This window comes from Lutra lutra, chromosome X (assembly GCF_902655055.1).
Source record: "Lutra lutra chromosome X, mLutLut1.2, whole genome shotgun sequence".
Taxonomy (NCBI): Eukaryota; Metazoa; Chordata; class Mammalia; order Carnivora; family Mustelidae; genus Lutra; species Lutra lutra.
In genome coordinates, this window is record NC_062296.1 from 25,345,275 (window position 1) to 25,371,594 (window position 26,320).

General features: G+C 35.9%; 1 protein-coding gene across 1 annotated transcript; it reads right to left on the reverse strand.

Annotated features, from left to right (window-relative positions):
* Positions 1 to 4,028: 4,028 nt before the first annotated feature.
* LOC125092159 (prefoldin subunit 5-like) lies at positions 4,029 to 4,628 on the reverse strand. Its single transcript, XM_047716521.1, has one exon. It carries the CDS (start codon positions 4,616 to 4,618, stop codon positions 4,154 to 4,156), a length of 465 nt encoding a protein of 154 aa, XP_047572477.1. The 5' UTR covers positions 4,619 to 4,628; the 3' UTR covers positions 4,029 to 4,153.
* Positions 4,629 to 26,320: the final 21,692 nt, after the last annotated feature.

Consider the following 26,320-nt stretch of genomic DNA (forward strand, 5'->3'; position numbering starts at 1 on the left):
TTAAATCTTAGCCAGAGGGCTTTCAATTAGATCCAAGAAAGAGCTACTTGAATATAGAATTCTTTGCTAATAATTTTCTAAAAGATTTTATTTATTTATTTATTTGACACAGAAAGAGCACAAACAGGCAGAGCAGCAGAGAGAGGGAAAGGCAAAAGCAGGCTCCCTGCTGAGCAGAGAGCCTGACATGGGGCTTAATCCCAGGACCCTGGGATCATGACCTGAGCCAAAGGTAGACACTTAGCCAACTGACTAAGCCACCCAGATGCCCCTACTAATGATTTTTAAGATCAAGATTGCTGCATATTTCTGAACATTTCTAACTAGGTGATCTTAAGTGCTCTCCTACTTTGATTCTATGAAGTTACTGGAGCTGTTGTGAAAATCATTTACTAACAGATTTAACGATTTGATTAAAAAGATATTTTATTGATGATAAAACTAAAGCCCAGAGAGGTTAAGTTTGTTTTCCCAGGATCACATAAATAGTGAGGGACAAAGCAAGAACTAAAAATAAGGTTTGTCTAATTGTATTGCTTGAGCATCTAACTATGGTGCCACATGGTCTTGCCACTGTGGAGTAATCATTGGTACTCCCAGTATAAAACTTAGGTCTTACATGAGCTTTAACCACAAAAACAAAGACAGACAGATAGAAAGAAAGAAAGATCACTTTTTTTGGTCTCTATTTATTGAGGCAGATGTGCATCTATGAATTTAGAAAATTCCTTACCACAACTAGGAGAAATGAAGATAATTTCTATTTCCTACCCATAGCCTTCTAATTATTTGTAGGATCACTCCACTGTGTGAAAGTACTTCAAAATTTTAATGACTTGGAGTTGGGGTTAACCCTGGAAAAGAGTTCCAAAGCTTTCAAGAAAACATTCCTCAAGTTCATGCAATTATTTAGTCTTTTGATAAATATATATTTATGTTCAAATTCTCAGACCTATTTATTAAATTCTACAGATACTGAAATGTATAAGGATTATTCGTTGTTTATTTAAGGGATCTAAAAGTATAAATGAACAAAGAGGAATTCACTGAATGCATTTGCTTTCAGGTTTTACATCATACAACTATATAATGGACTTATGCTCTTACGTGCTTTGGTTCCTATATTCTGGAAAGAAGGAAATGTGCTGAACAGGTTGAGGAAAGAGTTGCTGGATGGGACTAATTAGAAGTCTACCTTTTCTGGTCTCACAGAGACCTATCTACACAGAAAATCACGTTTTTTATGAATTCTCTAGAAGTTGAATGTCATATTTCTAAACTAGAAGCAGACTGGTTGTGTATGTTTTTGTTTTGAAAGACTGTTGAGAGGAATTGCATTTTGAGCCTGCCTAGAGTCCGTCCACAAGGGAGAGTTGGTTGAGATATTTGTGCAAATATTTTGAAAGTGTAAATTTATGTGTATAAATGTTAGTCACGGTTATTCCTTATTTTGGTAAGAAAAATTTTCCCTCTTTTGTCATATTATATACATACGAAAAGTCCCAGATTTTGGTAGAGTGGTAAATGTCCTTTCAACTTTTTTAAACAGTGTCTTCTTTAAGAAAGTATTCAATCAGTAGCATCATAGAAATAATTTTTTTAAAAAAGGCATGGTGAAGACAAACACCTTTGATGGCCAGTAAAATTGGAGTCTTTTATCTTTTTATGGTCAATTTGCATTTAAATGGAGAGACCCTTTAGTGCTGATGTAGGTGATGGGGGAAGTGGTGTCTGCATCCTGAATAATAAACATCAGGGGGAAATGTCAGGTTTTCAGCCTACTGGTACATTTTGTTGCTATGACAACAGAATGCAAAGTGTTCTCTTAAAGGGAAACATGACAATTTGTTGGGGATTAAAGCAAAATTCCCCAACATAATATATTTAAATATAATCTTAGATTCATAATTAGCAAGGATATACTGAAAAGGACTTAGAGTTCCCTGATTTTGAGGGGATGTAATTATAAAAGCCATGTTGAGGGTAGTGAGGAGAAGCATTAAGAGCTTAACTGTCTCCAATTCCTCTTAGAACCCACAGAACCAGAGCCATTAGTAGGCCCATCTGGTGTGGAACCAGAAATTGGCATCGAATGGAGGTAGACATTTAAGGAGGCTGTGTTTTAACATTCTCTCTGCATACATAATTTTTCTATCTGAGCCCATGTTGATTATTTTTTAAACTATCAAATATGGGTTGAACTCAACAAAACTGAAAATTAAAATTTTCCATGTCACAAAGTGGCACCTGGCTACCTGCTAAAAGACATAATGCTGAAAGATGGTTATGGAGATTGCCCATTTAAAATTCAGTAAATGTAGGGGATAAGAATTTCCCAGTAGCATAGAATATACTCTGTTGCTTTATTTTAGCTCGGGTGGAGTTCACATGTTTGATCTTAACACTATCAGTTCAAAACTGTCCTTGGAGAGCTTTTGTTTCCATACCTAGATAAGATGTTTGTAGCCTATGGCAAATATCACTTAATTGATCATGGCACTCTTTTATGCCAAGCCTGGAAGGAGTTTCAGCATTGTTCTCAACACAGTGCTCTAGGCAGCCAGCAGCCACTATCTATTTTTTGGAATTAACATGAGATGAAACCAATTTGCTAACTCTGCTTGATCCTATGAAACAAGTGTAACTCCTGTATCTCATTCTGGGTTTGGGGATTCAAAAAGTCAGCTCGAGTCTTCTCTTTTCCAGTAAGTTTTCCTGATCGTTCCAGTCCACACTCATTTTTTTCTTTCTTAGAAAATCTTCAGACCTGTACCCCTGGGGATAAAAATATATTATATGTTTATAAAAAATAAAATAAAAAAAGAGAAAATCTTATTACCTTTATTTAGTTAGTGTCACATATTATAGCCTTTAGTTATACCATGGATCTTAATTCTCTCCGCAAATATGTATTTGGAGGCTTTCCAAATGACAATTATGGTAAAGCTTTTATCAACACTGTGATTTATGCCTCCTTCTACTTTGGCAATGACACCAGAATGTCAAGATTGCTAATTTTCTACCCACAGCCATAGAGGTCACTGGCTATTAGAGAAGGAGAAGAAGAAAGGGTTGAGGGAGGCATTTTTTGTTTGGCTTAGTGCCTATGATCAAACTGAGAAGTAGTTGAAGTTTTTCTTTGGTGTCCTACAACAACCATTATCCCATTTCCATAGGTGGGGCCCCATTCTTTTTATCACAGAAAAGTATCTCATAAATAAATTGTGATATGGAAACTAGAGGGTATAATGCTAAGCAAAATAAGTCAATCAGAGAAAAACAATTATTATGTGATCTCACTAATATGTGGAATTTGAGAAACAAGGCAGAGGATTATAGGAGAAGAGAGGGAAAAATGAAATAAGACAAAACCAGAGAGAGAGAGACAAACCATAAGAGACTCTTCAACTCAGGAAACAAACTGAGGGTTGCTTGAGTGGGGGGGTTTGGGAGGGATGGGGAGGCTGGGTGATGGACATTGGGGAGATTATGTGCTTTGGGGTGTGCTGTGAATTGTGTATGACTGATGAATCACAAACCTGTACCCCTGAAATGAATAATACATTATATGTTAATAAAAAATTAAATAAATTGTGATATGAAATTTCATATTATTCTTCTGGAGGTATTTTCATTTCTTTTTTTAAATTTTTTTTAATTTATTTTCAGTGTAACAATATTCATTATTTTTGCACCACACCCAGTGCTCCATGCAATCCATGCCCTCTCCAATACCGACCACCTGGTTCCCCCAACCTCCCACCCCCCGCCCCTTCAAAACCCTCAGATTGTTTTTCAGAGTCCATAGTCTCTCATGGTTCACCTCCCCTTCCAATTTCCCTCAACTCCCTTCTCCTCTCTAACTCCCCTTGTCCTCCATGCTATTTGTTAGGCTCCACAAATAAGTGAAACCATATGGTAATTGACTCTCTCTGCTTGACTTATTTCACTCAGCATAATCTCTTCCAGTCCTGTCCATGTTGCTACAAAAGTTGGGTATTCATCCTTTCTTTTTTTTTTTTTTTTCCCCCAGCTGGCACATTTATTAGCATGAAACACGAGACCGGTCTCTTCCCAGGCCTCAGGAAGCCACGCCAACAAAGTCCCAAGCTCCCGAAGCAGGGTCCCTCTGCCCCATTTCTGAAACAAGCTCTCAGGTCTTGGCAGTAGCCTGAGTTGCCCCCAGGGCTGTGAGCTGCTGAATCTTCTGGCTCATCATCTCCATGACAGCCTGTTTCATGGCATGCTTCTCCTGCAGAGCTGGCTGGATTTTCTCCATTTGCTTGGTAAGGAAGTCTATCTTTCTCTTGAAAAAGTCCTTGGCATCCTCAGCTGTCTTTTCTACATAGTAGCCTGTTCCCACATCGATGAGTACATGTTCCACATCATGTAGCTTCCCAGGGACATACATAGAACTCGTCAGTGGGACGAGTAATTCTTTCCCCTCGTTGTTCTTGTTCAGCACGTTCAGACAGTCCTTGGCTTCCACATACTTGGTCTGTACCACCTTGAGTTGGGCAATAGACGTGGACAGGAACTCCACCTCCTGGTCCAGCTGGTTCTTGAGCATTTCTAGCTGCGGCAGGTTCAGCTCGCTGATGTTAACTGACTGCGCCATGATGGGAAGGAGGACTCGGTATTCATCCTTTCTGATGGAGGCATAATACTCCATAGTGTATATGGACCACATCTTCCTTATCCATTCGTCCATTGAAGGGCATCTTGGTTCTTTCCACAGTTTGGCGACCGTCACCAAACTGTGGTATTTTCATTTCTAATGAATGTCTAGAGGGAGCAATACTTAACCCAAAGAATATATCTTCAGTGAAAGAATTCCAGGCATTATGATTTCCTGGAGGTATAGGGGAGAAAATATTTGGGGGCAGGATGGCCCAAATCATGACATTTGAATTACCACCTACTCTAACTATACATAAGGCAAATACTGGTAAATGATTGGCAACTCTACTCATTCAATTTGGTCTACATTGGCATAATGCCATCAGCCTGCTGTATGGCTTGGACACTTGCATTTGGTTTATTGAGAGCTGTTGTCATATGCTGAACCAATGGAGAAAGTTGATATTAAATTGTCACTTGTCACACTGAAATGCCCACGGAAATAAATTCATACCCCAATTTGCAACTAGTCATTGCATATTAGTATAGAAAAATAAAACTGTCCTGGGAGATCAGACCTAAAAAGTGCTACTTCCTTCATATTTCTTTAAGTACAGCCAACCTTATGCAAAATTATAAAGTAGACAGTTTATCAGAGGAGGTTCTAGACTCCCTGAACTCCTTCATTTTTGGAGATATCTCCTTTACTCTCAGGGGTTTGAGTTCTTGCCCCTCATTTCCTTAACAAACCGGATTCTCTTCCTTCACCCGAAGTGTCAGTCACTAAAACAACACAGATGAGTATTTCTCAAGCTGATGTTCTGTGGAACAAATTTGCTAAAGTTCCTGTGGAAAGATACACTTAGGAAACCTGTGTTTTCATAGTACCTCTTGGAACTTTGCCATGAATTTTAACACATCAAAAGCTTGGAAAAGTTCAATAGCTAAGAAATCTGTTTAACTTTGCTTCACACAACATCTTGCCAAACTAATTTAACCCTTTTGTCAGAAAACAATCCTTCCAAAAAAAATCTCTCAGTATTAATGTTTATGAAGCAAAATTTGGAGAATTCTGGCCCACAAAGTGTGTTCTTCAAGGTTTTTATTTTTTTCTTTTTAACTGGTATAAAATATTAAAAGAAAAAAACAAATTCTTAAGGGTAGTTTTTTAGCACTCCTTTCTAGATTGTAGTAATATTCTTATCTCTTATCCTTTTTAATTTTTTTCTTTTTTAACCATCAAAACTTTCCCAAAGACCAATAACCTTCTGTAAATCTACAATGTTTGAGGAATAGAATATAATAAAAGTTATACAGGCTTTGGAATTGGACAAACCTAGCTTTAAATACAGTTAATTCACTAATTAATTATGTCATCTTTTGCAACTAAATTAGTGCTTTTATAACTTCATTTTCTTTACCTGTAAAATGGGAGTGATACCAGTATTACAAGTCTGTTTCGAGGATTAAATAATATAATGCATATAAAGTTCTTGGCACAGTAAATATTTAAATTCCCCCCTTCCCATATTCATCACATGAGTATGTTTAACCCTTTCTAAGTATGCCCCACTAGAAAAGGAGTATCCCATAAACTCTGTATTTTCACCAACACATTGCTAATTTTTGAAATGAAGTATTTACCTTTTTGCAAAATTAAAAGAACAAAAATTTCCATGTATTGTCATGTGTATATAGAGCCATCCTTTTTCTTTTTGTACTACTAAATTCCAAGCCTCAAAAACTAGTAAGTTGTTATGACCTTGCTAGCAATAATTCAAGCTCTTGCTATTAAAGGTGGGATGCCTCACATATAATCCCAAAATATTGGCTTTAGCAACGAATGAATTATTAAACGTCAAATTGTTATTTCCCGTGACAGTTTCCAAATGGACTGGGTCTGCACTAACAAGTAGTGAAATGTGCCTCCAGCTGCCTTGCAGCTGTGGAAGAAACGGATCGCAACTCCAGTGGACTCATTTTACCTGGCAGCAGAGCACTGGAAGGCTCGCCCATCTGTCAACACACATTTCTCTTCCAATCTCCTCGAACCCCTTCTTGAATTCTTTCTTGTTTAAAGAGAAAATCAAGAGCTATTCAAAGTAGTAGCTTTTTATAAGGACTTTTCAAGTGCAGTCAACTCCAGATAGTTTACTTATAAGGTATTCATTTTATCAATTAAAATTACTTGATTCTATTTTATTCACTTGCCAGCATTGTTTTTCCTGTTTCACCCTCCAAATGAGCATATTGAAAAATAACATTTTCATTAATTAAATTGGTTATAAGCCAAATAGCAACTAATATTTCTAAGCAAAGAACAATCCTATTACAAAGTACATATATTAACCCAGGTTCTGTTTGTATTTCCAATAAGAAGGAAAATAATTTCTTAGATCAAGTTAAATTCTTTATAATATGTGTTGATGAGAAAGTTTTATTGAGGTGTAGGTTCTCCCTCTAAAATCTGTGACATTATCATTTATCGCTTTCAAATGGCATGAATAAAGGCTGACATCGTACTACATACAAGCAAATTATTGTCTAGACTATTCTTGTTAATGGTATCACATGGGATAAAATTGTCAGTTGTTAACTGTTATAAACATCAGCCCTGTAAAATTTCCTGTATCTGTAGGCAGATATATCTAATAGGTGATTACTGAAATATATCATTATTAATGCACTCTCCCCACTATTCTTTCTCAGTAGGAAGTGAACTAGGAGGTTTAGTTCAAGCACCATTTAGTGGTAATATACCATTGTGGACATTTTAAGATTACTTCCGTTGGTTGGGTAGAGGTGTTTAGCTTATTCAATATCACAGCAGGTCCTCAGTTATCATCCAAGAACTTGCATAAGAAAGCAAGTGAATAAGCAATCAGGGAGGGAAGGAGGGAGGAAATTAGTGTCCAAGAGTACCGTATTATGTATTTGCCTGCTAAGATTTTGAGTCCTTGAGTAGCTATAGATCTGTGAACAACATGTTCAAAGTTATATCATTCTGCAGAAGAAGCTCAGAGAAAGGAAGCACACGTGAATGCTGTTAATCATCCTGCATGTTCAAAGGGAGAGCTAGCAAAGTTATTTTTTTAATCTGAATATAGTTGATACACAATGTTACATTAGTTTCAGATGTACAACTAGTGATTCAACAAGTTTATACATTATGCTATGCTCACCACAAGTGTAGCTACCATCTGTCACCATACAATGCTACTACAATAACATCGACTATATTCTGTGTCAGGAACATTATTTTGTCAATAGATCTATCATTCTCGGTTGGCAACAATGCCCGTAGATTATTTCTTACATTCTTCTGGTAACTTCTATGATGGATGACTACTGGCAGCAGGTGCTTTGGGAGGCATTAAAATATTTAGATGCACAAACCTTTGTAGGATCAAGAGGTACCCAGATCAAGAGGTACTCAGCAACTTGTTACTTTATTTGCATCATCCATCTTTCTTTAGCTACATCTATTTGTTGGCCTTTTAGTTAACAAATAATAATAAATAAATAGTAAAGAAAACAAGCTACTACTTCTAGCTTTGCTAGCTGGCATAACTGGGAATACTACTTACAAAGACTATACAGGGCCTGAAGTCACAACAAATGCAAAAAATGGATGAAGCTTTACAGAGACTGCATAAATCTCCATCAAGGGTATAGGGGTTTCTACATAAAAAAACTAATGATGTACTATATGATGACTAACATAACATAATAAAAAATTAAAAAAATAGAAAAAGAATATAGGGGTTTCTAATATCTAAATCTTCAATGATATTGACAAAAGTAGTGGAGTGATGACCTTCAAAAATTCTCTTTTCCATAAAATTAATAAGAACACTGACAAACACTGGGGCAACCTGGTGGCTCAGTCAGCTAATCACATCTGACTCTTGATTTCAACTCAGGTCATGATCTCAGGGTTGTGACATTGAGCCCCACATGGGGCTCTGTGCTCAGCAAGGTGTCTACTTGAGATGCTGTCTCTCCCTTTCCCTCTCCCCCGCCCCTCTTTGCATGTGCATGCTCTCTGTCTCTAAAATAAATAAAAAAATCTTAAAAAAAAGAACACTGACAACACTGTCAGAATCAGCTTCAGCTAAACTCTGAGAATTAACCAAAGTCATGCAGTAGTCCAGGGGTCGTTTACTCAGGAAAATGGCTAAATCTCCACAAGAACAATGGGCGATGTGCATTTCAATATACCCTATTCCCATCCCATTCTCTCCAACGCTGGGGTAGTCTTGAGGACAAATGGCTCGCAATCACAGTGAATACCAGCAGCTTAGTTGCCACTTGAGGGAACAGAATAGGATTAGAGCTTCTGTAAAACCTCATTTCCAAAAAATTAACATTATTTCCTTTGTCTGGAGGCTCCGTGGTAGATTGCACTAACAAGGCTAACTTTATATGATCTGACTCAGACCTTTCCCAATAAAAACAGTCTTTTACCCACACACGTTTATGGAAAACAACCAGAAGTAAGTTTTGAACATCATGGCTTCCTAAGGCACTGGTTAACAGTAATGTCAAACAATTTAAGCTTAATCAAAAAGCTTAAAATGAAGGGTGCCTGAGTAGCTCAGTCTTCAGACACCTGCCTTTGGCTTGTGACATGAGCCCAGGGACCTGGGGTTGAACCCCACATCTGGATGCCTGCTCAGTGGGAAGCCTGCTTCTCCCTCTCCCACTCCCCCTGTTTGTGTTCCCTCTCTCTCTTGCTTTCTCTCTGTCAAATAAATAAAGTCTTTTTTAAAAAATGCTTAAAAGGAAAAGGTGGGAAATGAGAGGTTTCTAAACTTTAAAAATCTCTTAACATATTCCTGGGAGTCTAGAAGTTTACAAGCATGTGTAGGGCTGCAAAAATGTCTATGACAAAACCAAAAATGCTCTTAAGTTCTTATCTTTGACTGATCATGGGGCTTTGCATAAGGAAGAAGTGAAGACAAAGGTGGAATTATAAACTGCCTGGGTCTGTGTTGCAAATGCACCCAAATATACACAGAGTCCCTCAGCAAAGCTAGGAGACATTTTAGTTACAGGCCTTTGAGGAAATCTTTGTATAATCATTATTTGACCACCTAGCTAACTAAGCAGTAACTTCAGCAGCCACATATAACAAATAATATAGAAAATAGAGAATTAGTACAGAAAAATCAAAATAAAATAAACAACAAAATAACTACAAAACAAAATCCTTAGGGCGGGATAATTTGATGTCTGGAGTTGCCATATTACAATATTAAAAGTATGCAGTTTTCAACAAAACAAGACATGTAAAGAAACAAGAAAGACTATCTTATACACAGGAAGAAAGCAGTCAATAGAATTTGTTCTGGATCTTGGGATTACTACACAAACACTTTAAATCAGCAATTTTAAATATGTTCAAAGAATTACAGGAAATCAGGGATGCCTGGGTGGCTCAGTCAGTTAAACATCTGCCTTCAGCTCAGGTCATAATCCTGGGGTCCTGGGATTGAGCCTTGCATTGGGCTCCTTGTTCAGTGGGTAGTCTGCTTCTCCCTCTGCCCTCTGTCCCCACCCTTGCCCCTGCTCATACTCTCTCTCAAATATATAAATAAATAAAATCTTTTTAAAAAAAGGAATTACAGGAAATCATGTTTAAAGAACTAAAGGAAAATATGAGAACAATGTCTCACCAGAATACCAATAGGGAGATATAATTTAGGGGAAAAAAAGAGAACCTGATAGAAATTTCAGAATTGAAAAGTAACAATAGTTCAAATAAAACATTCACTAGAGAAGCTCAACAGCAGATTTGAGAAGAGAGAACAGTCTGAAAAACTGAGATAGGTCTACTGAGATTATCCAGTCTGAGAAACAGAAAGAAATAAGAATGAATAAAAATTAACAATGACTAAGTGACCTGTGAGACACCAGAAAGTATAACAACATAGGTATAATTTAAGTCCAAATTAAGATGAGAGAATGGAAGGGGAAAAAAGAATATTTAAAGAAAAACTGGATGAAAACTTCCCAAATCTGATGAAAAACATTAATTTATACATCCAAGAAGATTAATGAATTTACAAAAGAATAATCTCAAAGAGATTCATACCTACACACATCACAATCATACTGCCAAAGTGTAAATACAAAGAGAGAATTTTGATAGCATCAAAAAAGAAACAACTCATTCCATAAAGAAGACCCTCAATATACTAACGGCTGATTCCTCATCATAAACCACGTAAGCCAAAAGGCAGTGAGATGATGTACTTCCAAAAGGCTCAAAAGAAAAGACTAACCAGTTTGATGTTCATCAAAACTATCCTTCAAAAGTAAAAAAGAAATTAAGACATTCTCAGATAAACAAGCATGAGAGAATTTGTGACTAAAAAACCTACCCTCTGAGAAATATTAAAATAAATTGTTCAGGCTGAAATGAAAGGGCTGTAGTCAATAAAATGTACATGAAGAAACAAAGAAACTGGTAGATGTAACTACCTAGTTAAGTATAAATTATAGAAAAATGGATTTTTAAAAAATTTTTCCTTCTAATTTAAAAAACAAGTACATAAAGCAACAATTATAAATCTGTATTGATGGGCAAACAATGCATCAAGATACAGTTTGCATGACATTAACAGCACCAAGGATAGAAATAAAGCCTTTTTTTCTTTCTTTTTTAAAAATTTTAACTCCTGCATAGTTGATATACAGTGCTATATTAGTCTTAGGTGTACAGTATGGTAATCAAACAGTTCCACACATTACTCAGTGCTCATGAAGAGAACTGCACTCCAAATACACTTCATCTATTTTACCCATCCCCCCACCCAGCTGCCCTCTGGTAACCATCTGTTTGTTCTCTATAGTTAAGAATGTTTCATGGTTTAAAGTTTTTATATACAATTAAGTTGGCACTAATCTGAAGTAGATTGATATTATTAAGATGGTAATTATAAATCCCTCGGGTAACCACTAAGAAAAGAATTAATATATATAAACTTTTATAAAATTGTATTATAAACATATACATATAGTATGTAATTGCATATATGTATATATAAGAAAAAAGGGAATTAAATGGCACACTAGTAAATATCTATTTATTACAAAAACTGGCAATTAAAATAGGGGAAAAGAGAAATAGAAGAGTGTATAAGACTAGTAGAAAACAAACAGCAAAATGGCATGTGTAAATCCTAACTCATCAATAATTACATTATATGAATATGAATTAAAACTCCAATTAAAAGGCAGACATTGGCAGAATGGGCAAGAAACATGTTTCAGCTATGTGTGCTCCATGAGAGATACACTTCAGATTCAAAAATACAAATAGATTAAGGTAAAAGGACAGAAAAAGATATACCATACAAACAGTAATTAGAAAAGAGATCCTGTGGTTATATTAATGTAGACAAAACTTACTTTAGAAAAAAAAAGTTAATAGAGACAAAGAAGAATATTTTAGAATGATACAAGTGTCAATCCATCAGTTAGAAATAATAATTATAAACAAGTATGCATCTAACAACAAAGCTCCCAAATACATGAAACAAAAACAGAATTGAACAGACAATAGGTTAACTATAGTAGTTGGAGACTTCAATACCCTACTTTAAATAATGACCAGAACAACTAGGCAGAAGATCAAAAGTAAACATAAAACTTGTACAACACAATGAAATAAGTAGACCTAAACAGACAACTAAAGATCACTCCATCCAAAAAGAACAGAATATACATTTTTTTTCAAGTGCACATGGAACATTCTTGAAGATAGACTATATGTTAGGCCATTAAACAAGTCTCAATACATTTAAAGGAATTAGATTATATGAAGCATGTTTTTTCAGCAACAATGGAACAGAAATTGAAACAACAGAAAAAGGAAATTCACATATATGTGTAAATTTTAAAAATACACTAACATAAGCAAGGGTTATAGAAGAAATCACAAAGAATATTGGGCAACACTTTGAAATAAAAATGAAAACACAGCATATCAAATCTTATGGAAGGTGATGAAAGCAGTGCTTAGAGGGAAATTTATAGCATAAACACCTATATGAAAAAAGAAGTGAGATTTCGAATTGATAACAGGCTTATAACTTGAACAAAAACACAAGCAAAATAAACACAAATTAAGCAAAAGAAAAGAAATAATAAAGTTTTAGGAGAAGCAAATGACATAGAAAATAGGAAAAACAATAGAGACAGCAACACTAAAACTTCCTTTCTTGAAAGTATCAACAATATTGAGAACACTTTAGCAAGACTGATGGAAGAAAAAAAAAGAGAAGACTCAAATGACTGAAAATCAGAAATGAAAAAGGAACATTACTTCAGGACTTACAGAATTTTTTTAAATGGTAGTATAAAAGAATACTATAAAAATTGTATAACAACAAATTAGATAAACAAATTAGATAAATTGTTAGATGAAATTATATGTAATTGACAAATTCCTAGAAAGATTCAAACTACTGAATTTGATGCAAGAAGAAATAGAATATTACAATACACATATAAGCAAAGAAACTGAATAAGTAATAAAAGATTACTATGAAGAAAGCCCAGGACCAGATGACTCCACTAGTGAATTCTACCAAATATTTAAAGAAGAACTAAGGGGTGCCTGGGTGGCTCAGTTGGTTAAGCATCTGACTCTTGATTTTTGCTAAGGTCTTGATCTCAGGGTAGAGAGATAGAAAACCATGTCAGGCTCCACACAGTGTGGAGTCTGCTTGAGATTCTTTCTCTTCCTCTTCCTCTGCCCCTCCCCTTGCTCACACACTTAAATAAATAAATAAATAAATAAATAAAATCTTTAAAGAACTAATACCAGTTCTTCTCAAACTCTTTTTTTTTTTTTAAAAGGATAGGAGGGAGCACTTCCTAGCTCAATCTGAGGCCTGTATTCCCATGATATCAAACCCAGATAAAAGTGTCATAAGAAAACTACAGAGTGATATCATTTATGAATACAAATGCAAAATCTTCAACAAAGTATTACCAAGCTGAATAAAGCAAAATATAGAATGAATCAAAAATGATTATCGTGTTCATCTGGTCTTCTAGCTACAAAGTCCCTTAGCTTCAGTTTATCTGGGAATATCTTAATTTCTCTCTTGTTTTTTTGAAGGATGGTATTGCAAGATATAGAAATATTAATTTTTATGGGGTTTTTGGCACCTTAAATATATCATTCCACTGCCTTCTGGTCTCCATAGTTTATTTTTTTAAATTGGAGATTGGAAAAGAGGAGAGGAGGAGAGAGGAGAGGAGGGGAGGGAGAAGCAAAAGAAAGGAAGGGACAGGAGGAAAGGGAAAGGGAAAGGAAAGAAAGGGGAGGAGAGGGGAGTGGAGAGGAGAAGGGAGGGAAAGATAAAAGAGAAGGGAAGAGGAGAGAGAAAGGAGAAAAAGGGAAGGAGGAGCAGGGAAGGGAAGGGAGGAAAGAGAAGGGAAGGGAAAAGAATGGAATGGAAGGGCAGGGCAAGGCAGGGTAAGGCAAGGCAAGGCAAGGAAGGTACAAAATTGCTCACATAGTCTTTGGTGATTAGTTCTGTGTTTTGCCCTCCAAAGCTTATCCAGGTCACTTTACATCAATGTTTTCAGGTTTCACTTACTGGTTTCACTCAGCTGAAAGCTCAGCTGGTTGTGAAAGCAAAGGTTCTTATCAGGTCTTTTCCAGGTTGCATCTGGTCTTAGCTATGCATTTGGTTTTCTAGACTCCCTGGTATATGTAAAAAGTTGTCAAGGCCCTTAAATCCCAAAGTATCGCTCTCTGGATTTTCTTCCCAGGATTTCTGTGTGTCTGTTATTTGCCCCAAATATAATATGTTGCCTCAGGTCTCCATAGAGTAAAAATGCAATAAGAGGTCACAATAAAAATATTTGAGCATACCTACTTCATTTGCTTATGTAACCAAATAACCATTCTCAGGGGTCTCCTTGACAGTTTTTATAGTATTGGAAAAAGGTAGGAAAGGAATAAACCTGGGCAAAAGAAAAATTGTGAAGAATGTGCTAACTCTTGGTGACTGTTCTTTCATGTGGGAAGTGGCAGTGGCTTGTTCTTTTGCCCTTCAAAGTTTTTAAGGAATACCCTCTGCTTAACCACTTTTTCACCCTGAGAAAGTTCTTAGACAAAAAAAAGGCAAGTGCCTTGCATCGGTCCTTCAGCGAGCCCCCAGACAGGTCAAAACAGAAAAACACAACTAGAGCAAGGTCTACTCTGCTCCCTCCAGAACCAGAGATACATACTGGGAATATGGAATGCCATCTTCAGGGCTGTCATCAAACTGGAAAAGTGTATGGGGTGAGGACATGTTAAAAAGCCACAATGCTCTCCTACCATGTTTAAGTCATCTTTTTTTCTCAATTTGACATTTGCTTGGTTGCTGTAACCTTTAACTACTTTCCAAAGTTCTCACAAAAGTTCATTTTCAGAGTTCTTTTACTTATTTTCACTGTTTCTATAGAACTCCTTAGAGCTTCCTACTTTATATTTTTACTGATACATATAGTTGATTGTGTAAACTTTTAGATTGATTTTTCACAATCAAAGAAAGGATAAATGGCTGTTGCCCACCAACTATGTAAAATTCTCCTTATCCCCGTGGTGTAGTAAAGGAAGCGACACAAGCAAGAGGAAAGAAGAGTTACTCTTGTGGTGATCTTGCCACATGGAAATAGGAAAAATGGGGAATAGTATTTCCTTCTAACACTGGGGAATATAGAATATATTTTAGTGAAAACTCCATCACATATGCTTCTAGCTTTTCTCTTCTACTCCAAATGCCAACTTCTATTATTAGGAGTCTGGTAGTAAGGTGCTGATTGACCTCTGTTCTGAAGAAAAAGAATTCTGATGATCTTTATGATGCACAAATGAGAAACTTGTGACTTAGAAAGGTTCAGTGAGTCACTCAAGTTTACAGACTTAAGAAAATATAGATCTACGAATTTAACTCAGGTTTCTGACCTTAAGAAATTTAACTCATATGTTGCCTTATGATTTTTTTTTAAAAAGTTCAAGACTTAGTCATGTATGGGCTTTAAAAAGAATAGGTATTTCCTGTTGGTTATAGGAATTAAAGAATGAGAAATTAATTGATGAATTTGCAAATTGCATGACAGTGTTGAAATCTTCAGACAAATCTGAGTATGAGCTGTAACTGTAGTAGGTGTTGATAATTGCCTACTTAACATCTGCACTCATTCTCCCTTGCTTACAGTATCTGTATTTTCATTCATTATTCTTTCTCCTTGATGCACTCTGGGAAGCAGCTGACCTGAACACTAGGAGTAGCTTAAGCCAATTAACACATTTCATTATCCTGACTTTGCCAAATCAGTGGTTCCGTGTTTGGCATGTCATCTAAGTGGGTCATTCAGGATGAATTTCAATATTCTTCCTTGAAATTCTAAATAGAAATACTTTTTTTTTTTACCTTAAGTGGTGCTGTATGTGGATTTAGAGTCTCATCTAATACAACAATATTACACCCATGATAGAAACCAGCTTTAGCATCATGCTAAGATTATGGCAGAATGGAGAGGCAGAAAGAAATCAGATGCTTCACATTATTGAGACACTGAGTCGGACAATCCTGTTGTCTCTTTTGGACTTGCAGATCCACCAGCCAGTAAATTCTTCTAATGATTAACACCACATTGGATTTTCAGTTCCTTAGAACAGAATGCAAAAACTGATGCAGAAATTTTTAGAAAATAAAGGGGTAAACTGATGATTTCTATACATAAAACTGAAAATTAGAAACATACTAGTTGATATGTGTCTTACTTGTGGCCTGACAATCCATATGACTTTTCATGCCATAGAACACATGCTTAACATCCAACACATCTTTACTGAAGTCTCTCAGAACATTCTAAAGAGAGTTTCTATTCATAACACCCAGTAAACTTTAACAAATCCTTTTCAGCCATCTATGCACAAAAGCCCACTTATCTCAGCAAAGCAGATGACCATAATCCTTCCACTTTTCGTCATAAATAACAAGTTTTTTTCCCTCAAAACCAGTAACTCTATTGGTGTTCTCCATAGTATCTCACCCTGCTTTCCCTTTTCCAGTTATACTTTTCTCTTCCATAAGAAACTTTCAGCTCATTTAGCAATTTGCTGAGTTAATCGGTCTGGTTTTAGTCCTTTCATTCATCCATTAACTTCCTCTGCACCACAATGACCTAAGAATCTAGCTAGCAAAGAAATATTCCTTCATTGTAAGAAGTCTTAAATATTCCATTGTTATTCTTCTCTATTATACTCATATTTATAATATGCAAGCCTTAGAATTTTAGAACTTTAGATCTAAGAGGGGCCTTAAAACTTGACAAATTAATTCTGGCTGGTTTGTCTTCATAGAGTGAAAATGAAAGAAAGGGCCATGATAAACATTTAAAGGTACTTACTTTTACTTGTTTGAGATACTAAATGATTATTTCCAGGAATACCTTGGCCATTTTCTGTAATATTGGAAGGCTGTGAAAAAGGTGTAAAGCTGCTGAAAAAAAAATTGTGAAGTAGGTGATAATGCTTGATGACTCTATTCCTCTTCCAGTGATTTTTATGGACCCTATTCCTAATATCATCTTGTCATCTTTTCATCTCAGCAAATGCCATGTGCAGAAATAGAGGGTGCAAAGACAGCACTCTACAGTGGGTTAGGATTCTAAATTTTCTACTCAAGCATGCAAGTAGCAGAGTTACAATGATCTACAATTCAAAAGAATAAATCCTTGATAAATTAGTTAACTAACTGTACTTTCAATATTAAGTATTGGTTCAAGTTGTATATATAGCAGTTTTATCTAAATCAGGTCTTTGTTCTTTAAGGACAGTTTTATCTAAACAAGGTCTTTGTTCTTGTTTTAAAAATTTCTTTATTTATTTGACAGAGAGAGAAATCACAAGTAGGCAGAGAGGCAGGCAGAGAGAGAAGGGGAAGCAGGCTTGCCACTAAGCAGAGAGCCCGACGTGGGGCTCGATCCGAGGACCTGGGATCATGACCTGAGCCGAAGGCAGAGGCTTTAACCCACTGAGCCACCCAGGCACCCCCAAGGTCTTTGTTCTTAAAGATCTAGGCAAGAAAGGAATAATATCAGTGGACTAGGAAGCTTCATACCTTAATTTCCCCAAAGAAATATAAAAAAGAAATAAAGAAAAGAAACTACCAAAGATAGCTAAAATTAGCTTATAGGAGCTAGTCTGGAAAGCAGTCAAAAGTCTACAACTACAAAAGGTAGAACATAATAAAGGAGAATGAAGAAAAATAAAAAAATAAAAAAATAGAGAAATTCAACAAAACTAAGAGCTGGTTCTTCGAAAAGATTGAAAAAATTCACAAATTTTTAGCTAGATTGACTAAGAAAAGAGAGAGAAGTTGTTACTAAAATTAGAAATCCAATTGGGGACATTCCTACTGATACTATAGAAATAAAGATTATGAGAAGTACTATGAACAATTATATTCCAATAAATTGAATAACTTGAATGAAATGGATAATTCTTAGAAACACATAACCTACTAAGATTGAACTATGAAGAAACAGAAAATCTGAATATACCTATAACTATTAAGAAGATTGAATTAGTAATCAAAAACCCTTTGGCAAAATAATGTCCTGAACTAGGTGGATTCATTAGTGAATTCCACCCAAAATTTATAAATAATTAACATCAATATTTCTGAAACTCTTCCGAATAATTGAAGAGGTGAGAAGACTTGCATACTCAATTAGGTTAACATTGTTCTTTCTTTTTTTAAGATTTTATTTATTTATTTGACAGACAGAGATCACAAGTAGGCATAGAGGCAGGCAGAGAGAGAGAGAGAGAGAGAGAGGAGGAAGCAGGCTCCCTGCAGAGCAAAGAGCCCAATGCGGGACTCGATCCCAGGACTCTGAGATCATGACCCAAGCCGAAGGCAGAGGCTTAACCCACTGAGCCACCCAGGCGCCCAGGTTAACATTGTTCTGATACCAAAGCCAGAGAGAAAAACTACAAGAAAACTATACACTAATATCCCTCATGAATACTGATGTAAAAATTTTCAACAAAACACTAACACACTGATTTCAGCAACATATTAGAAGGACTATACAGCAAAACAAGTGGGATATATTCCTGAAGTGCAAGGATGGTTTGACATATGAAAATCAGCCAATGTAACATTAACACAATGAAGAAAAATCATACAGACATCTCAATTGATGCAGAGAAAGGATTTGATAACATACATTACATTTCATGATAAAAACATTCAACAAACTAGGAATAGAAGGAAACCTTCCCAACATATTAAAAGCCATATCTGAAAACTGCAGTTACTGAGTCTTTTCCCTAACATGAGAAATAAGACAAGAATGTCTGCTTTTATCAATTCTGTTTAACAGAGTTTTGGAAGTTTTATCTACAATAATTAATCAAGAAGAGTAAATAAAAGGCATCTAATTTGGGAAGGAAAAAGTAAAATTATCACTATTTGCAGATGATATGATTTCATATGTAGAAAACTTTAAAGACTCCACACAAAAACTGTCTGAACTAATAAACAATTTTAGAAAAATTAACACACAAATTTCAGTTGTATCTCTATATATTACAATGAACAAATTTAAAAGGAAATTAAAAAACAACTGCATTTATAGCCACATCAAAAGGAAAAAAATACTTAAGAATAAACATCACTGAGGCGCCTACATGGCTCAGTTGGTTGCATCTGACTCTTGATTTCATCTGAGATCATGATCTTCAAGTTGTGGGATTGAGCCCTCTGTCGTGCTTTGTGTTCAGTGAGATGTCTGCTTGAAGATTTTCTCTCTCCCTTTCATGTTGCCCCTCCCCACAACTCACTCTCTTTCTCTCTCTAAAATAAAAATAAATAGATCTTTTTATAAAAGAGAATAAACATCACTGAGGAGGTGAAAAACTTGTACACTGACCACTACAAAACATTTGCTGGGAGAAATTTAAAAAGACTGAAAAACATGGAATGTATTTATTAATATTATTTATATTATTTATTAATATTAAGTCTTTGATTACATAAATATTGTTAAGATGTCAATACTATCTAATACAAACTATAGATTCAATGCAATTCTTTTTAAAATCACTTTTTTTAGAAATAGAAAACTTTATTTCTCTATTAGAAATAGAAAACTCTCCCAAATAAATAAAATCTTTAAAAAAAGGGGGAGGGGGCATTCATGGGTGGCTCAGTCAGTTAAGCTCTGCCTTTGGCTCAGACAATGATTTCAGGGTCCTGGGACTGAGCCCTGTGTTGGGATCTCTGCTCAGCAAGGAATCTGCTTCTTTAGTTCCATCTGCCATCTGAAATTTCTTAATGGGACAGTCTCTGTACAAATGTAGTGATCTGAAGGGGCACGTGCACCCGAATGTTTATAGCAGCAATGTCCACAATAGCCAAACTATGGAAAGAACCTAGATGTCCATCAACAGATGAATGGATAAAGAAGATGTGGTATATATATACAATGGAATACTATGCAGCCATCAAAAGAAATGAAATCTTGCCATTTGCGATGACGTGGATGGAACTAGAGGGTATTATGCTTAGTGAAATAAGTCAATTGGAGAAAGACAACTATCATACAATCTCCCTGATAGGAGGAAGGGGAGATGCAACATGGGGGGTTTGGGGGTAGGAAAAGAATAAATGAAATAAGATGGGATCAGGAGGGAGACAAACCATAAGAGACTCAATCTCACAAAACAAACTGAGGGTTGCGGGGGGTGGGGAGGGAGGTAGGGAGAGGGTGGTGGGGTTATGGACGTTGGGGAGGGTATGTGCTATGGTGAGTGCTGTGAAGTGTGTAAACCTGGCTTTTCACAGACCTGTACCCCTGGGGCTAATAATACATTATATGTTAATTAAAAAATTTTAAAAATTTAAAAAATGGGTTGGTCTCTATCTGGCACTGTGCTGGCAACCCCTTCGACCAGAACCTGTAGCAAAGGGAAAGGGAAATTGTGATTGGCCCAGTCTGGGTCACAGACCTCCACAATGTCCATTGGAATGGGGTGGGGATAATATGACCAAATCAAAAGTACCACAAGAAACTAGAGAAAGGCAATTCCCCCAGAAGTTGGAATTAGGCTACCAGAATCTGAGAAGTGACACTCAGGAAGAAAAAAATGACCTTAATTTTTCTGTTTTTTTTTTTTCCTGCCTCTGATTTCTGGCTTCTGTCTAAATTTTGTTTTCTACATCTCATATTTCTTTCTTAAGCCAGCTCCATGCTGGCAAAAGTTTCTGAAGGATTGATTGTAAAGATGAAAGGGTATCTCATTTCATCGATGTAAGAGTTTTTTTTTTCTTTAAATTTTTACTTCAATTTTAGTTAACATACAATGTAATATTAGTTTCAGGTGTACAATTTAGTGATTCATCACTTGCATACAACACCCAGTGTTAATCACAAGTGCTCCCCATCGCCTAATTAACTCATTCCTCCAACTCCCTTCAAGTAACCCTCTACTTGTTCTCTATAATTATCTGTTTTACAGTTTGCTCTCTATTTTTCTCCCCATGTTCTTCTGTTTTGTTTCTGAAATTCCACATATGAGTGAAATCATATGGTGTTTGTCTTTCTCTGACTGAATTATTTCGCTTAGCATAATACTCTCTAGTTCTATTCACGTTGTTGCAAATGGCAAGATTTCATTCTTTTTATGGCTGAGTAATATTTCATTATATGTTTATTTATATTATATCTATTATATATATTTATGGTATTATATATATGTGGTATATATATGTACACACACACACACACACACACATCTTCTTTTTTTTTTTTTTTTTTTTTTTTTTTTTTAAAGACCCTCTGGCCTCTTTTTTTTTTTTTAATTTATTTGACAGAGAGAGATCACAAGCAGACGGAGAGGCAGGCAGAGAGAGAGGGAAGCAGGCTTCTTGCTGAGCAGAGAGCCCGATGTGGGACTCGATCCCAGGACCCTGAGATCATGACCTGAGCCGAAGGCAGCGGCCTAACCCACTGAGCCACCCAGGCGCCCCACACATCTTCTTTATCCATTCATCAGTTGATAGAAATTTGGGCTCTTTCCATAATTTGGCTATTGTTGATAATGCTGTTATACACTTGGGGTGCATGTATCACTTCAAATCAGTATTTTTGCATCCTTTGAGTAAATACCTAGTAATGCAATTGTTGGGTCATAGAGTAGTTCTAGTTTTAACTTTTATAGGAGCCTCTGGAGGGCTGTACCAGTTAACAATGCAAGGGATTTTAAATTAAGTAATTGGCAACCCTTTAAAAAAAAAAGTCCCTTGGCTTTTTCAAATGGCTCTGGCTTTAGCTTCTTACCTTGTTTCTTGTTCATTCTACTTCCCTGCCCTCTCAGGACTGTTTATCGTTTCTTCTCAAGAGTAAATATGCAGATAATATTTCCCATTGCCTCATTCAGAACAAATAGTGCCACTAGGTACAGGGCCTATTTCAGGCTTACCCTTTCACAACCAGCCTTTTCAAGGTATTTAATCTCTGGCTTAGAATCATATTTTTAAGAATCTGTTTCTCTTATCAATATTATAATTAGTAAACACTCATCAATATGGTAATAAATGCTATTATTTGCTATGAAAAAAGTTTTATTATAGAAAAAGGTTTACTGGGTAGAGTATTATAATATGATCTGTGATGCATTCATCTTTTCCCCAGCCATGGAAAGAACTTCTTACTTCTTACCTCTCCATGGGGAGGCCATGAACTCATCTGGTACCAATCTCTGCCTGGTAGCACTTTCCTAAATGCCATGCATTTTACCTACAGAGAAATTGCCTCAAAAGTTCTAGATCTATAAATCCAAACTTTAACATATTCTTTTTTTTTATTTGACAGAGAGAGAGAGAGAAAGAGATCACAAGTAGGCAGAGAGGCAGGCAGAGAGAGGAGGAAGCAGGCTCACTGCTGAGCAGAGAGCCCGATGCGGGGCTCCATCCCAGAACCCTGAGACTGTGACCTGAGCCGAAGGCAGAGGCTTAACCCACTGAGCCACCCAGGTGCCCCTAAATCCAAACTTTAAATTGACAGCAAATATTAGAAATTCTGTGGGGGCCTCTGAAGTTCTCAAAAGCTGCATTACTGTTATGTTGCTTAAGTCCTGTGCTTTAATTTCTGGGGATATACACCTCAGTGTATATTCTTAGAACTGGCTAATGTCCAAATGCAATCTGAAGAGTAATTGAGCATACTTATCTTCATCATTCTGTACCCAAATAAAATAGCTTATGTGATTTTGTACCTGTTAGCTCACCACAGAAGCACAGATTAGACTCAGAATATTACAGCTGAACAGGACATTAGGGATTATCTAACACAACTGTCCTCAGTTTTATCTGAGGAAACTAAGGCCCGGAGAAGTTTGGTGACTCCTTAAGCATTATGTTCATACTGAATTGGAGATAAAATCTAGGTCTCCTGACTTTTAGTCTATTTCTTTTCCAGGTACATCAGCCAAGAGACTGCTTCCTCTAAAGCTAGTTTTGCCCAGAGCCCTATCTCAAATATTTTAGGGATCTTAGGACATTTTTCTTCACTGTGGCAACAACACATTTTTTTAAAGATTTTTATTTATTTGACAGACAGATCACAAGTAGGCAGAGGGGCAGGCAGAGAGAGAGAGAGGAGGAGGCAGGCTCCCTGCTGAGCAGAGAGCCCGATGTGAGGCTCGATCCCAGGACCCTGGGATCATGACCCGAGCAGAAGGCAGAGGCTTTAACCACTGAGCCACCCAGGTGCCCCCAACCAACACATTTTTAAGGGCAATAATGTATTTTTTTTATACGAGTAGAATCAGAATACACTATGAAAAGGTTCACAGTATGATAGTCTGTCATTCTGCTATTTTGTATTTAAGTAGGTAGGAGAGCCTGTGGGAGCAATTTGGGGGTAATAAAGGTTAATCACTGGGAGCTTAAGGGTGCTTATTCTTAATTGGTGGGCAATTAAAGATGCTCAAGGTTAATAGCTATGTTTTCAAAGCCAGTAATTCCCTTTATAGAAAGCTTCCCCTGTGGCTTTGGCATACCTATCAATCAGTTCCAGCCCCTAGCCAATAAGATAGCAAATATAGGAGCATAACTCTAAGGGGATTTAGGGGTGAGGATGCCTATCTTAACCATGTTTGTAACTTTCATTTTCTTTCAAAACAGTTTGGTCATCTTCAGAGTCCTCCATTCTTTCCCTCTTTTACATCCAGATGGTTCTGGTTTTGTCTTATAGATGCAAACCCAAAAGGTACTTTTTCTAAGGCCCATAAAGCTGATAAAATAAATTAAGTTTACTATTTAGTTTCAAGGTTAGTTGTTAATTTTCAAAATTATTTGGTTAGGCTCTTTCAAAGATTAGTCAGTACAATCAAAAGTGATTTGCTAACCATTATGCAATAATAAGTAGACATTAGGTAGTGACTGAGACATGTTCAATGTATAAGATAAAGACCTTAAATAAATATTCAAATGGAAGGCACCTTAGGCACACTCCACTCATTTTAAAGCTGGTGAACTGGAAAGATCTGAAGAGACTGCATGACCTGCTGAAGACCACTCACCTCAGTTAAGTCTAGGACCTGGTCTTTTGCTGTCTGGCAACCATTTACTTATGGCTAACGCACGGATTTTTTTCTGAGCCAAATATTATAGTTTCAGCTTAACATGTGTGTAAAAAAATCATAGGGGATGGCCAGGAAATCAGGTTTATGTTCATTTGGCAAGCTTGTGTTTTTAAAGTCTAGAAAAAAGAAAAAAACTTATAACTAAAAAAAAAAAAAATGCCATTAAGTGAGAAGTATAAGAAATTTATCCATGCACTAAAATCAGCTATCCTTTTCATCAAATCTCAATTGCTTTGTTATTCCTTACTAATGAATTAATCTCTGGTAAATCCTTCTATAGAAATCAGACAATAACTTCAGGATAATTATACAGGTGGATATAGAAATTGTTTATACTACTCATTGACAAATTTTGAAAATTTTGTCGCTGAAAGAAGTTTGGGGTGTGTGTACAATCCTCATTTATTTCCTTTTGTCAATAATAACTTGTTCACACAGTAAATGAAAATTGAGTCCAAAGACTGATTTATTTAAAATCACTCAGTGGAGAAATTCATTCCCATATGCCAATTCCCTCCTTTTAATTCTCTTATCTTGTTGTGACTTGTAAAAGAAAAAGAGGGGAAATATATTGCATTCTTAATGAAACATTTAGGTAATATTTTTAATAAATGGAAACAGATTTGTCATTTTATTCTGATTATCCAGAAGTTTTAAGCAACATGAAATTTATGCTGAACATGAAATTGGTGGCATGACTCAAAGAGGTCTATTGGAAAATACTGTCAATGGCTCTTGGCAGGATGCTTCATGTCAAACTCAGAGTTCTCAGTATTGGACGTGTATAAGCATTTCCAGTAGGCTGAAGCTGTAACTCACAGGTATGCTTTCACAGTAATCCTTATAATTAAGTAGGAAATTACAAAAGAAAAACCCAAGTGCTACTTAAAAACCAAACCCATTAGTTTTTGGTTAAATCGTGATGAAGTAGTAATCACTGTAAGCAATTTCCCATTTCCTAATCTCAGCAGTCTTACTCAATCCTCAGATTTATTCATGGAGGAATAATTATCACCACTTGTAACCTAGTCAAGAATCAGAAATTGTTAATAGCTTAGGTTCAAACTACTGAATTTTTCCTTTTTGATTGTCTGACTATTTGACTTGCACTTGACTCAAACTCATTCTATTCTCTAAGAAGCTCATTGAAAAGGGTATCTTTCTATATTTTGAAAATTAATCACAGGGAAAATCAAAATGGGAGAGGAGTACTCTACTATAAATATGATTCTGGCTGCTACTTCTAGTCAGTTTAATGTCATGCTTATTTAAAAACATGGGAGTAAACTCTCATATAGAAAAATTTTTAAAGTAATTCTTGTTTTTTGTTTTTCCAAAATTTTGATATAGAATCAGTGAATGTAACATAGAGAGAACTGTATTTTGGCTCAATGATGAGAAAAGTTACTTGATTAGAATTGAGAGCAATGAAATGGGGATACTTCTTGAAGTAGGCTTTCTGCCACTGGAGGTGTTGAAGCAGAGGCTGGAGGATTTGTAATCCCATATTAGATATGCTGTAGAGGACAATATACCCACATTAGGAATAGGGCAAGACTAGATGCCTTTTATGGTTTTTCTTAACTGTAAGATTCTAGATTTAAAATCTCTTTTCTTAGCTCTTCCCATAATTCACATAAAAATTGCTATTCAACTACTGCTATCACATGTCTTAGGTCATATCAGTTTGGGATATATGATTCTAAAAGGATACCCATTGATTCCTATCCTTATTAGGTTTATATTTTGTATATAACTTCTATGTTTTAATCTGAAAGAAAAACTGAAATGCAGCATTCCATCCATTATAGCATGCTGTTGAAAGTCATATTTTAGACAGGTCTTGTACTGGGGCTTCCCTGCAGCACCTAAAAAATTACATCCTCTGGATAAGAAATCCAAGAATCTTAACATTTCCCATTTTTATATGAAACTTCCTTCAGTCCAAAATTTGATACAAAATGAAATGGTGAAATATGGTGGATACATGTTTGGGTGTTGAGCAATGGATTAAATAAAGTTAAG